Raw genomic sequence first — 15,129 nt, forward strand, 5'->3', positions numbered from 1 at the left:
ATGGCTCCATGCAGTGTGAGGACCCTTGATCATCAGGCTGGTGGCCAACTGAGAAAGGTAAGAGCCCCCTGTAGTGACAGCGTCACCCCCATATCTCTGACCTGCTATTACACATCTCCTCATAGTCTTATAATACACAATCTGCTGTAATACTCCTGTATAAAACTGGGGAACGGACGTGACCACTGGATACTGGAGCACGGAATTAGATGTATTTTTGATTTCTTCAGCTGAGGAAACCGGTGATCGAGAAGATGAGGAGAGACCGGATTAACAGCAGCATTGAGCAGCTGCACATCTTACTGGAGAAGGAGTTCCAGAGACATCAGCTCCCCTCCAAACCTGAGAAAGCCGATATCCTGGAGATGACGGTCACCTTACTGCAGCGCCACATGGCGGAGAGAAGTAAGTGTCCTGTCCCGGCCCTTCACACCCCTCATATGTTTCTTACTGAGAGCAGATTGCAGCAGCTGATGGACGCTGTCACTGACATGTATGTCTCTCCTGTTCTAGATGTCACAGCCTCCAGCCAGGCCCAGAGAGAAGGCTTCTCCACCTGCGTCCAGGACTCCATCACCTTCCTGTCCCAGCACAAACAGACCGAGCTCCAGATCCAGCTGCTGCAGAACCTCCCTGGGGCTCACACTATGACATACGGGGCTGTATCTCCTCCTGTATCCTCCATCCACCAGACCCCCAGCAAACACAGCCCCCTGGACAGCAGCAAAGCCTTGTGGAGACCTTGGTAACATGGACTATAATTTGGGACTGTTGAGCACTTCCATTGGAATATATTGCACTGTGCAGCTATAGGTCACTATAGTATTTGATGGTAGATGTATATAATCTACTGTATTATTTATAACTATGTTATATTATCATGAGAGTCCTAGGCATGATCTGAGGATGTTCTAATAAGTCTTCCATGAAGAGCCTGTGCTGGGGAACCAGCTGAAAGTATGGGTATCCCAAAGGGGAACAGCCAATCCCTATATACTTTGGGGTTCATTTACGATCAGAAATACGCCTATATTAGTTGTATTTCTGATGCAGAATTTGCGCTGTAATGTGCGTTTTTTTTTTTTCCCCCTAAGCACTAATATAGCACCCACAGAAGTCTATGAGGCCCGGTGTACACATGCCTCTGGTTTTATATGTAGTGCCTATGTCTCCTTTATATTCTTACAGTAGAAGTAACCTCATATGTGGCACCAGTGGCAATAGCCTGGTTACTAAAGCATACTACATAGACTATCCTAGTAAATGACACCTATAATGATGTCTAGCAGGATATATGTAGGACTGTATAAATATGCTCATAGAGGATGGGAAATAAGACATTGTGTTTGTGTATATATATATATTCCAGTATCTGGAGTTAAGTGAATATGAGTATTGTTATGTCAGGCTCTGTAATGGGGCAATGGCTGTGGTATCAGCATAATACGTGCTGGATTATTACTGAATATCATTGTACATACATTCTAGAGTATGACCAAATGTATGAATATATTATTCATGAGAAAAATAATAAAATAACTTGTGTTGAGCAGTTCTCTTTCCTCATTCATTATTCCTAGAAGAAATTATATCAGAACAGTATAAATTATCTATCTATCTATCTATCTATCTATCTATCTATCTATCTATCTATCTATCTCTATCTATCTATCTATCTATATCTATCTATCTATCTATCTATCTATCTATCTATCTATATTTGTATATCATTTTCTGTTAGAAAACAAGCTAAAAGTGCCCATATGCCTTATAGCTGCCAATTGACAGCTCTCTCTATCTCCATATCTCTCTACCCCCCTCTCTCTCCCTCTCTCCTCCTCTCTCTCTCCCCTTCTCCCCCCTCTTTCTCTCTCTCTCTCCTCCTCTCTCTATCCCCCCTCTCTCCTCCTCTCTCTCTCTCTCTCTCTTTCTCTCCCTCTCTCCTCCTCTCTCTCCCCTTCTCCCCCCTCTTTCTTTCTCTCTCTCTCTCTCCCTCTCTCCTCCTCTCTCTCTCTCCCTCTCTCCTCCTCTCTCTCTCCCCTTCTCCCCCCTCTTTCTTTCTCTCTCTCTCTCTCCTCCTCTCTCTATCCCCCCTCTCTCCTCCTCTCTCTCTCTCTCTTTCTCTCCCTCTCTCCTCCTCTCTCTCCCCTTCTCCCCCCTCTTTCTTTCTCTCTCTCTCTCTCCCTCTCTCCTCCTCTCTCTCTCTCCCTCTCTCCTCCTCTCTCTCTCCCTCTCTCATCCTCTCTCTCTCCCCCTCTCATCCTCTCTCTCATCCTCTCCCTTTCTCTCTCTCCCTCTCTATCCCTTCCCCCCCTCTCTCTCCCTCTCCCTCCCTCTCTCTCTCCCTCCTCCTCCTCCTCTCTCTCTTTCTCTTTCTCCTCCTCTCTCTCTCTCTCTTTCTCCTCCTCTCTCTCCCTCTCTCTCTTTCTCCTCCTCTCTCTCCCTCTCTCTATCCCTCCCCCCTCTCTCTCTCCCTCTCTTTCTCTCTCTCCCTCTCTCCTCCTCTCTCTCTCTCCCTCTCTCTCCCTCCTTCTCTCTCTTTTCTCCCACATACATGTGTATATTTGTTGTCAGTGAGGATAGAGCAGAATGCTGCTGTCAGGCACCTCTGGTGGTGAGTTTCTTCTCAGGAGAACAAATGTATCGGGCATTGAAATTCAAGGAGCTGATCCTTCTCTCCCTGACATTTGTCGTCAGAGACTCCAGAGCGCCCCATACACATTAGATTGTCAGTGGACCTCAACGAAAACAGTGGGTTCATCCAAGAATATATTAATTTGTAAGGGGGCCTGAACTCAACTCATTATAGAGTTGACTGAAAAAAAAATATAAAAAAAATACCTTTTTGGGAAAACTAAACTATTACACCATATTCACAAAATGCTTTTAGCCACAGCCTACTGAATGCTGGTTGCTAGAAATCTATATCCCTTGTACTTTTTAGCTGTTCATAGAGTATTTCGGCAGTTGCTCCACAGAGCTATATATCTGCTACAGAACAGGATGTCTAGACCTCAGGTCTGGGAACAGAATAGGTGTCAATGTCACAGTTATGTGTCACATCTTCTACATCAAAGGGGCTCAAGTTGGGATCCCTAAGAGAAGAGGACAGTGTGTTCCCAAACTGACTGTCGGTAGAATATTGGGGGAGTGTATAGATTGCAGTATGTCAGTTTTCTGGTGCACAAGTCATGATTCTTTGCTCATACATCATTTTGTCCAAACATGTGACTTTTTGCACTTTTATGACTGTCAGAAGGATGCGTCAAATTTATTAAAAGGCCTGCACCTCTTACTAAATTTGGTGCATCTCACTCCTGTCCCTTTTTTATTATTAAGAATGATGTATGAAATGCCAATCCTAATACATCCCCACTGTTATCACTCTCTCACACCATGATCAGGCCCCAGACATCCTGCCATTAATCTTATTATTAGGTATAATAGCTAGACTTAATTAAAAATCTTGGACAACCCCTACAGTGTCTTAAATTAAAAAATCATATACCTTTTCTTTACTCCAGTGCTGTTTTCTGAAGCGCTCCTCCAGTACCCCCCCCCCCCCCCCCCCCGATGTTGGCGTAATTTGGCGCATCTAGGTTTTCTACCCTTTTTTCCAACATGCTCAACGAGGAGATGTGGCATAGTGGGAAGGGGCAGAGATTTGTGGGAAAGGGGGCTCCACAATTCTGGCATAAAATTCTGTCTTGTTAAGGGCCAGTTTACACTGATTTTTTTGGTGCTGATTTTGGCGTGTTTCCACCTCAATATTAGCTCCAAAAAAACACCTCAAAAAAGCCTCTCATTCTTTTCAGTGGGAAGTAGCACTTACTTTTTTCTTTTCAAATCCGTGTTAAATCTTCCATTGAAATGAATGGGAAGTATAAAAATAAGTTTCATGTAAGTCCAGGCGTATATATTTGTGCATTTTCCACACATTTTTTGGTGTGGACCTACACCAAATACCTGGAGCTGAAAATGCAGCTTTGTATTGAAGTGAGCACCCATTGGTTAAAAAAAGACGTGAAAAAACTCATCAAAAAATGCACAAAAAAATGGAAAAATGCTCTAAAATACACGCATGGATATTTTCAGCGCGTTTTCAAAATCTGTGGTGTGAACTTCCCCTAAGCCAAACAATAGTTGATATAGACAGAGAAATGCGTCTATCCCTGCTGCAGATTTATCATCCAGCCTGCGCCCCTGTGATAAATGATGCAGGTCTAGACCTCCTGTCTAAGCTTCCACCATTTATAAGACTGGTAAACCAGGGTCAGCGTGTCTTACCACTAGTGTTTCCTTCATGGCATTTTTCTCATATGAGGGTGGGTTCACACTAGCGTTAGGGATTCTGTTATGGCTTTCCGTTATAACATGGTTATAATGGAAAATAAAGGAATGCCCGGACAGAATGCAAAACGGAAGCCTTGAAAAGGCATTCCGTTTGCTTTCCATCCTAATAGAAGTCTATGGGAAAGCATAACGGATCCGTCTGGGTCCCATTATGCAAGACGGAAAACAAAGTCCTGACTTTGTTTTCCGTCTTGCATAACAGGACCCAGACGGATCAATTTTGATTCCCATAGACTTCTATTAGGACGGAGAGCAAACGGAATGCCTTAAAGGCTTCCGTTTTGCAGTCCATCATAATACAAGTCTATGGCCAGAGGAACGGATCCGTCTTATGGATTCCGTTATTTTCCGATATAACCATGTTTTAACGGAAAGCCATAACGGAATCCCTAACGCTAGTGTGAACCCAGCCTAAGGCCGAATGCACATGGCCGTGTTCAACGGCCGAGAGCGGTCTGTGGTATCCCGGCCTGGATTCCTGCTGACAGCAGGAGCGCACGGCTTCATTGGTTGCTATGACGCCGTGCGCTTCATGCCGCCGCAGTAATACACTCGTATGATCTAAAACTGGAGACACATCTCTACACAAAAGTGTTATTTGTAAAGATCTGCCAAATGGTTCAAGCAGCATTTGATACATTTGGAACAAATTATCTCAATGCAAACTCAAGGAAAACTGAGTTAAAAATTCCCCTCATGATAAATCTCCCTAGAGTGTATATAGAATACTAGAAAAGCTACAATTTCAGGGGAAATTGTGTGAAGTGTTCTTGCCTCCACCAGTAGCTTACAACTGGAGTGGGCGGAGTAACTGGGTAACCTAATCGTTGGGGTGGTTGCACCTAAGGGTCGGAGTGGGTGCACCTAAGGGTCGGGGTGGTTGCACCTAAAAGTCGGGGTGGTTGAACCTAAGGGTCGGGGTGGGTGCACCTAATCGTTGGGGTGGTTGCACCTAAGGGTCGGAGTGGGTGCACCTAAGGGTCGGGGTGGTTGCACCTAAAAGTCGGGGTGGGTGCACCTAAGGGTCGGGGTGGGTGCACCTAATCGTTGGGGTGGTTGCACCTAAGGGTCGGAGTGGGTGCACCTAAGGGCTAGGGCGGGTGCACCTAAGGGCTAGGGCGGGGGCACCCATGAGTCACCTGGTAGTCCGGGGGGGGGGGTCACCTGGTGGTCTAAGTTAAATGGCTGAAATTTGATTGGCTATTTTAGGCTCCGTCCACTTTTTCAAATTTGAATCCCAGTCACCCATTGACCAACTGTTCCAAGTTTAGTGACTTTGCCATTGACCCTCTAAGAGCAGCGGCAGTTTTAAATTTTCCCATTAAAACATATGGCTGAAATTTGATTGGCCGTTGTAGACTCCGCCCACTTTTAAACATTTGAATTCTAGTCACCTATTAACCGAATATATTAAGTTTAACAACCCTGCCATTAACATTGTTAAAATGGCAGCAATTAAAAATTTTCTCATTGAAGTCAATAAGGAAAATCTGATTGGTTGTTTGTAGCTCCGCCCACTTTTTAATGTCCCCAAAGAGTGACAGAAATTTTGAGGTTGACCCCATGACTAAGTGACCCAAGTTTGGTCAGTTTAACTCCGAAGCTGTATTAATGACAAACGTTTGCATTTTTCCAATAAAACTCTATGGGAGAAAAAAAGAGGTTTTCGGGGGCCCGCCCCAGGGGCCCGGAGGGTGGGATCGGTTAACAAAGCACAAGCAAGATACTCGGGTATGTGCCGACCAAGAGTGCAAAGTTCGGTATTTATACTCCTAAATCTGTGGGAGGAGTAGCAATTTGAACGTCCCATTACTGTCAATGGGGAGATTTTGATTGGTTCTGTGTGGCCCCGCCCACTTTTCGGGGTCCCCAAAATGTGCCAAAAATTTTTGGGTTGACCCCATGACTAAGTGACCCAAGTTTGGTGACTTTAGCGTCAAAGCCTGGCGAGTGGGAGCGATTTGAAAATTTACCCTGTCAAAGTCTATGGGAAAAAAGGGGGCTTCCGGGGCCCGCCACGGGGGCCCCGGGGGTGGGATCGCTCCACAAAGTAATAGCAATCCGATCGGGAACAATCTGCACGTTTTGGTAAATTTTTGTCTATGTAGTGTAAAAACTGTGGGAGGAGTTAGGGTGGCAAATTTGGCTATAATAATAATAATAATAATATATATGTAAGATAACATTAAGTGGTCTTGCTATGCAAGAACACTTAATAATACAGTCAGATGTGAAGCTTTTACATGGAATGTACAGAGAGCAGCCCCCGAGAAAGGAGCCAAGATCACACACAGTGACCCCCCTCCCTCTCTTGAGGATGAGGAGGTGTCACTTATCACACCTCCATATCCTCTGTCTCTGGAGACCTCAGTGAGGATGTATCCAGCCCACTGCACATTGGACAATAGTAATATATTTCTGTGGTCACATACAGTTGAAACCAGAAATTTACATACACATATTACATATAAAAAGACACATAACCATGTTTTTCTCAATATCTGACATGAAATCAGAATAAACCTTTCCTGTTTTTGGTCAATTAGGATTACCATAATTATTATTATTTGCCAAATGCCAGAATTAGAGAGAGAATGTTTTAAGGCATTTTTCTTTCTTTCTGCAAAGTCAAAAGTTTACATACACTAAGTGTTTAAAGGGAGTCTGCCACCTCCATATGGCCATATACAGTGCTTACATGGCTCTGTAGCACACCTATACAGGATTGTAACGGTACCTTTGTTCTTTTCTTTAGAAAATATATACGCACTGCACTGTTGCAGTTATTTCTGTTGAAAGCATATAGTGGTATATTTCAGGAAAAAAAGAAATATACACTGCCCGTCAAAAAAAGAAGTCGCCACCAAAAATATTTTGTTGGACCGCCTTTAGCTTTGATTACGGCACGCATTCGCTGTGGCATTGTTTCGATAAGCTTCTGCAATGTCACACGATTTATTTCCATCCAGTGTTGCATTAATTTTTCACCAAGATCTTGCATTGATGATGGTAGAGTCTGACTGCTGCGCAAAGCCTTCTCCAGCAGATCCCAAAGATTCTCAATGGGGTTAAGGTCTGGACTCTGTGGTGGCCAATCCATGTGTGAAAATGATGTCTCATGCTCCCTGAACCACTCATTCACAATTTGAGCCCGATGAATCCTGGCATTGTCATCTTGGAATATGCCCGTGCCATCAGGGAAGAAAAAAAATCCATTGATGGAATAACCTGGTCATTCAGTATGTTCAGGTAGTCGCTGACCTCATTCTTGGAGCACATACTGTTGCTGAACCTAGACCTGACCAACTGCAGCAACCCCAGATCATAGCACTGCCCCCACAGGCTTGTACAGTAGGCACTAGGCATGATGGGTGCATCACTTCATCTGCCTCTCTTCTTACCCTGATGCGCCCATCACTCTGGAACAGGGTAAATCTGGACTCATCAGACCACATGAGCTTCTTCCATTGCTCCAGAGTCCAATCTTTATGCTCCCTAGCAAATTGAAGCCTTTTTTTTCTGGTTTGCCTCACTGATTAGTGGTTTTCTTATGGCTACACAGCTGTTCCGTCCCAATCCCTTGACTTCCCTTTATATTGTGCATGTGGAAAGCTCTAACTTTCATTATTAAACATAGCCCTGAGTTATACTGTTGTTTTTCTTCGATTTGATTTCACCAAACGTTTAAGTAATCGACGATCACGATCATTCAGGATATTTTCCTGCCACATTTCTTCCTCGAATACAATGGGTCCCCACTCTCCTTCCAGTGTTTGTTTTTTTTAAACTCGTTTTATTGAAGTTTAACAAGTAAGGCATGTTACATCAGGACAAAGCAGGGGTAAATCCCACGCAGGGGATACATTGACATCATAATATAACTCAAGAATCTTGCATCAGGTCTCAAGAGGAATCTTTTCTCGATCAGACATAAGGAAACAGCGGGAGTATTGAGGCATTAATCTAGAGCCCGAAATCCACATATTATCATACAGCAGGCATATGGATGATATCGGTCACCGAATACAGACATGCATTGTGCAATGTCAAAGGAGATGAGCACCACTCTCCCCATACCTTGTAAAACTTTTGTGGACATTTTCTGTGAATAAATACAATTTTTTCCATACTCACAGCGTGATTGACCAATGATTTCCATTGACCTAGTGTGGGTGCTCTATCAGCCATCCACCTCAGAGCAATGGCTTTTCTAGCAAAGAATAAAGTCTCACTTAAGAATACCCTGTGGTGATGCCCCCAAACCTCTTCATCTAATATCCCCAGAACACAAATTTTAGGGCATAACGGCACTGCAGTGGGAATCATAGTTGTCAGCACCTCTATTTCTGCATTCCAGAAGCCTTTTAAGTATGTGCAATCCCACATGAGGTTCCAGAAGTCAGCACCTTCCTGCGAGCACCTATGGCATCTATTGTGTGATATCCTGCCCATTTTGTGTAGTCTAGTGGCGTTAGGTAACTTCTGTGCAGAATAAACAGCTGAATCAGCCTGTTATTAATTGATGGAGAGACCCTTACTGGAGCCATCAGGGCTTCATTCCAGTCATCAGCCATTAGAGAAGGTATTGAGTTCCTCCACCTTCCCTCAACAGCAAGAGGGTTCATCAGCATTCGGTTGTTGAGCAGATGCGTATAAAGCACAGAGATAATACCTCTCGGACCCTGTGATCTTAGAACACATATTAGGGGGTATTTTGAAATTTTCCGACCTCCTGCCCCGAATTGAACTGTTAACGTGTGCCTCAGTTGCAGATACCTAAAGAAAAAGTTGCAAGGTAGTTCAAATTTCTCCTGCATCTGCAAAAAGGAGCATAGAGTGCCCCCAACATATAGGTCTCTCAGGGTAAGAACCCCATGGGCCTTCCACAGATTCACTCCCTCCAATTCTTTCAGATGGGCAAACATAGGGTTATCCCATATCGGTATATCATCCGGGAGATCCTTAAATGATTGCATCTTGGCAGCACTCCATACCTGGTGAGCCAATTTGTGTATAGGGAGCAAGCGCATAGGAACAGAACGTTATCCTTCCAGCACTGGCCACAGGGAGGACATGCTTAAATATTCCCTGAGATAATATTCTGCATTTGGCAATTCTTACGTTAGAATCCAGGGGGTTAAGAATTTCAGCTGACCAGCTAAATAGTATAGGAAGAAATCAGGCAGGGCGGCACCACCCTCTAGCTTGGATCTCTGCAGAACATTAAGGGAAAGTTTCCGCCTAGACTCCCCCCCAAATGAAATTAGCTACCAGTGAATGGATGCGACCAAAGAATCCCTGTGATACCGGTGTGCATGCATGCGCTAGTAGGGATAACACTTTGGGTAAGAGGATCATTTTGACCAGATTTAATCTCCCATGGTTGATAACGGTAGGGTCTTCCATATTCTGAATTTATCGACGAACAGGGGATCCAGGGGTGCTATATTTAATGAATATGCCAATTGTGGGTCCCTGGTGATCACAATTCCCAGATACTTGAAGTGGTCTACCACCGGCAAGTTACAGTATTGCGAGGGCCACGAATGTGTCCATAGGGGCATAATTGCTGATTTCATTCAATTTATGTGCAAACCCGAGTATTCCCCCGAACCTTTCTATTATGTCAATCGCTCTGGGGAGCGTAGTGTCAGGTTCATCCATAAAAAGATGGAGATCATCCGCGTATAATCCAACTTTATCTGTTCTGTCTCCCATGCACACCCCTTTAAAGACCTGGTCCTGCCTGATTCTTAGGGCAAGATGTTCTATCGCTATGGCGAACAAGAGCGGCGACAGGGGGCATTCTTGCCTAGTGCCTCTATGAAGTTTGAAGGACTCTGAGAGCGACCCGTTCACCAGTATATTAGCTTTGGGAATTTGGTATAGTATCTCCACCCACTTGACGAACTTACGGCCAAATCGAAAACTCTGCAGCACTTCTATTAAGTACACCCACTCCACTGAATCAAAAGCTTTGGCTGTGTCCAGCGAAGCCAGAGCCCAGTGCTTATCCCTTGCCACACTGCGCGATGACCTGTGCTCTCCTAATGTTATCAGATGTCGACCTACCCTGTATGAATCCTGACTGATCTTTATGCACTATAGTGGTGATTACCTTGTTTAATCTAGTAGCCAGTAGTCTTGTGAGTATTTTATAATCTAGGTTCAGGAGCGAGATCGGTCTATAAGACCCACACTCCAAAGGGTCTTTATCTGGCATCAGGATCACCACTATAGTAGCATCATACATAGATTCTGGTAGCCGATGTCTTTGCTGAGAAGCTAAATATAGTTTAAGAAGTTCGGGCCCCAATACATCAGCATATTTAGTGTACACTTCTACCGGAATTCCGTCCAGGCCTGGCGCTTTGCCCGCTGGCAGCTCCTTTATTGCCATTTGAATTTCGTCTAGTGAAATATCGGCCTCTAGTAAGTTCCTGTCCTCATCGCTAAGCTGGGGGTGTGCTACCTGCGCTAAATAAAGCCCTAACTCCTGAGTGGTGTATTGAGCCGCGGACTTGTAGAGATCTTGGTAGAACCCCTTAAAGCATTCCAGTATATCGCCGACTGATTCTACCACGCGCCCTCAGAATTCCTTATTCTGATGACCGGAGGGGACATACTATTACTACGCACAATGTGAGCAAGTAATTTACCCGCCTGATTACCCGACTCAAAGGATTGCTGCTTTAAAAAGAATAATTTACGCTCACTCTTTTCCCTGAGATGCATCATATAAAGCCTTCCCTTAAGCATACAGTCCTGCCTATTCACCTCAGAGGGATTAGACCTGAACGAGTTCTCTGCCACCTTGCAATTAGCATGTAGTTCCAGTTCTTTGCGTGCCGAATCTCTTTTTATATAGGATATAGAAGATTTGAGGCATCCCCTCAAGTAGGCTTTCAATGTCTCCCAGAGAAACAAATCGTCCGTCATCTCATCCTGCACTTCCAGAAATATCTGAAGCTGATCAGGAATTCTATCATTCGTGGTCATAAGGGACAACCAGAATGGACGAACACGCATTTTGACACTCTGTTTGATACCATCATAAAGTCTAAGTTGAGCAAAAAACGGTGCATGGTCCGAGGGCCCCTGTGATTCATACCTAATATCTTTGAGATCTGTGTATACTGCAGCACTGCCAAGAAGATAGTCAATTCTGGACAGTGCGCCACTGGCTGGAGTGAAGCAGGAGTACTCCCTCTGAAGTGGATGCCGCAGCCTCCACATATCTAGCCATCCAAGTTCTTTAATCATTCTAGATAGGTTAGTGTCTTGCTGAGTGTATCCACCCTCTCTCCCCACTGAGTGAAATCTATCCATGTCTTCATGCATCACTAGATTAAAATCCCCCATGCAAAGGAGTTTAGCATTGGGATATTGCGCAGCAAAGCTCAACACCACCTGGAATATGGCTATAGTGGCAGGGGGGGGATTATATATATTGACCACAACATATGGAGCACAATTGATGAATGCATACACAAGAATACACTGCCCCTCAGGATCCACCACCGATTGCTGGACTTCCCATCTAATGTTCTTGTGAACAAGTATAGCTACCCCTCTGGAGTGCGTTGATCCAAACGCATTCAGAGACCACTGGACCCATGGCTTCTTGATTCTATTCCCTGTTTCTGGCATCAGGTGGGTTTCCTGCAGCCCCAAGATGTGGGGATTGTACTGTCGGAGATGAGAGAATACAGCAATCCTTTTCCTAGGGCTACCCAGTCCCCTTACATTCCAAGATACAACATTTAAATCTGCCATTTGTATTTCATCAGCTTTTTCTCTAAACAGATCAACCCTCCATCCTCAGGCAAATAAGGACCCATTTCCTCAGACCCTCTCTTGCATACCCTCTGCGCTGCAATATTGTGATTAGTGTACCATGCCTTTAACAGAATAAACAGTATATAACTTAACTGTAGAGTAACAAATAATTGAGTGAACCAGTAAATGATGACATCACTGCCATCCTGTACTATGACTGAGTTACCGGAGACCTGCATAGTGCAATATGATGTTAAACCTATGCAGGTGTCTGCTCGACCCCGTAACAATGGGATAATACTGCTTAATGCATGTACATGTAACGATAATAGAAAGGAGAAAAGGGATAGAGGATGGAGGAAGAAGGGATGAGGCAATGAGGGGGAGGATAAGAGAAGAGAAAGGGGTAATGGCGTCTCCACCATCACATCAATGTGAAGTACTGCGAGCTCAATCACGTCTCCAGTATAAGATGAGGGAATTCCTCCCTAGTCCCGGACAATGATGTTAAAAGTCAGTGGAACCCATCTAGCAGGCAAGTGTATTAGTGTGAACAGGATACTTGCGGCATCTGCGGTGGTAAAAGTATCAGTGAGGTCCTGGACGACTTGGCCATCTTCTCTCCATCTATCACCCGAAGACGTGCCGGATAGGCCATGGAGTATTGCAGGTTTAGATCACGGAGTCGATGCTTAACAGAGATGAAGGTGGCTCCTTTCTTTTGCAGCTCAGAGGAAGATGAGACAGAGGACCCGGACACACCGTGGCAGTATGCAGTGGAGATGGAGGAAGGGAGTCCCTCCGAGTCACTTGCACAAATGGCCCGATGCATGCTCACTTGCTTGCGTAGTGACAGCCGAATTGTCACCATTCGGCAGAGGAATGACTTCTGGCTCTCAACCTTGTTGGTCTCTCGCTACCGGTCTAGAATGGGGGCCTTTTTTACACCCACCGAGAGGGAGGACAAACTGAACTACTACAGAGACATCCTATGTAGTCAGTTGGCCGCTGCCTATCTGCGCCATCATCGATCCTCTCGCAGGTCTGACCGGGGGGCCCTCTGAGCTCACGTTCCACTTTCATGGCTGCTGGGGAGGGGTGGGGTGGGAGGAGCAGTACCAGCTCCATTAGCAGTCGACAGTCGCTGATGAGTAGCTTTCTTCACCCACATAGTGAAGAAACTACTCACCAGCAGCGGCAGCAGGTAAACCTGGAGCAGGACCTGAACCAGCAGGTGGTGGCATACTTGGACAGCTCCCTGCCACCCCACATTGAAGATCCGCTGGACTACTGGGTAGCCAAATTGGATTTGTGGCTGTAACTAGCAGAGTTTTCCCTGGAAAACCTGTCCTGCCCGGCCAGTACTGTGGCATCAGAGCGGGTGTTTAGTGCGGCAGGGGCCATAGTTACCCCAAGAAGAACTCGCTTGTCCACCCAAAATGTGGACAGACTAACCTTTGTCAAGATGAATAAGGCCTGGATCAGCCAGGATTTCCAACCACCAATTCCTGATACATCAGACTAGATCATCCATGGTGCCACACCAACACTTTGATTAAAGAGACCGGTTTCTTCTGACTACCTGCCTCAGCTACTACTCTGTTGCTGCCACCCGCCTGATCTGATGCCAAGTGCTCCTTCTTTCAGCCACCTTCATTAGCAGGTACTGGTATTGCCACCCACCGCCCCACTCTGTTACCGGTTCACTTTGTGGTCTCCTGATGCTGCCGCTGCTAGTGCCATCTCCACACTATGTCACCATGACACTCTGTGGTATCCTCCTGCTGCTACTGCTGCTGCCATATCCACATTATGTCACCTTGCCACCCTGTGGTATCCTCATGCTGCTACTGCTGCTGCCATATCCACATTATATCACCTTGCCACTCTGCGGTATCCTCATGCTGCTACTGCTGCTGCCATATCCACATTATATCACCTTGCCACTCTGCGGTATCCTCATGCTGCTACTTCTGCTACCATATCCACATTATGTCACCTTGCCACTTTGTGGTATCCCCTGCTGCTACTGCTACTGCCATATCCACATTATGTCACATTGCCATTCTGTGGTATCCTCATACTGCTGCTGCCATATCCACATTATGTCACCTTGCCACTCTACGGTATCCTCCTGCTGCTACTGCTGCTGCCATATCCACATTATGTCACCTTGCCACTCTGTGGTCTGATGATGCTGCTGCCAAATTTACATTATGTCACCTTGCCACTCTTTGGTATCCTCCTGCTGCACTGCTGCTGCCATATCCACATTATGTCACCTTGCCACTCTGTGGTATCCCCTGCTGCTACTGCTACTGCCATATCCACATTATGTCACATTGCCATTCTGTGGTATCCTCATGCTGCTACTGCTGCTGCCATATCCACATTATGTCACCTTGCCACTCTGCGGTATCCTCCTGTTGCTACTGCTGCTGCCATATCCACATTATGTCACCTTGCCACTCTGTGGTCTGATGATGCTGCTGCCATATCTACATTATGTCACCTTGCCACTCTGTGGTATCCTCCTGCTGCACTAATGCTGCCATATCCACATTATGTCACCTTGCCACTCTGTGGTATCCTCCTGCTGCTACTGCTCCTGCCATATCACATTATGTCACCTTTTCACTCTGTGGTATCCTCCTGCTGCTGCCAGATCCAAATTATGTCACCTTGCCACTCTGTGGTCTGATGCTGCTACCATATCCACATTATGTCACCTTGCCACTCTGTGGTATCCTCCTGCTGCTACTGCCATATCCACATTATGTCACCTTTCCACTCTGTGGTATCCTCCTGCTGCTACTGCTGCTGCCATATCCACATTATGTCACCTTGCCACCCTGTGGTCTGATGATGCTGCTGCCATATCTACATTATGTCACCTTGCCACTCTGTGGTAACCTCTTACTGCTGCCACATTATGTCACCTTGCCACTCTGTGGTATCCTCCTGCTGCTACTGCTCTTTCCATATCCACATTATGTC

General features: G+C 45.5%; 1 protein-coding gene across 1 annotated transcript; it reads left to right on the plus strand.

The window, feature by feature from the left end:
* Positions 1-1,434, plus strand: LOC120998941 (transcription factor HES-5-like). Its single transcript, XM_040429820.1, has 3 exons — positions 1-57; positions 231-405; positions 514-1,434. The coding sequence occupies exons 1-3, from the start codon at positions 1-3 to the stop codon at positions 747-749; spliced, it is 468 nt and encodes a 155-aa protein (XP_040285754.1). The 3' UTR covers positions 750-1,434.
* The last annotated feature ends 13,695 nt before the right edge of the window (positions 1,435-15,129 follow it).

Source organism: Bufo bufo, chromosome 1 (assembly GCF_905171765.1).
Source record: "Bufo bufo chromosome 1, aBufBuf1.1, whole genome shotgun sequence".
Lineage (NCBI taxonomy): Eukaryota > Metazoa > Chordata > Amphibia > Anura > Bufonidae > Bufo > Bufo bufo.

Coding starts and splice junctions, on each gene's coding strand:
- LOC120998941 (XM_040429820.1), top strand. CDS start 1: ATGGCTCCATGCAGTGTGAGGACCCTTGATCATCAGGCTGGTGGCCAA. Junction 58..230: donor CTGGTGGCCAACTGAGAAAG/GTAAGAGCCCCC, acceptor TGATTTCTTCAG/CTGAGGAAACCGGTGATCGA. Junction 406..513: donor GCGCCACATGGCGGAGAGAA/GTAAGTGTCCTG, acceptor CTCCTGTTCTAG/ATGTCACAGCCTCCAGCCAG.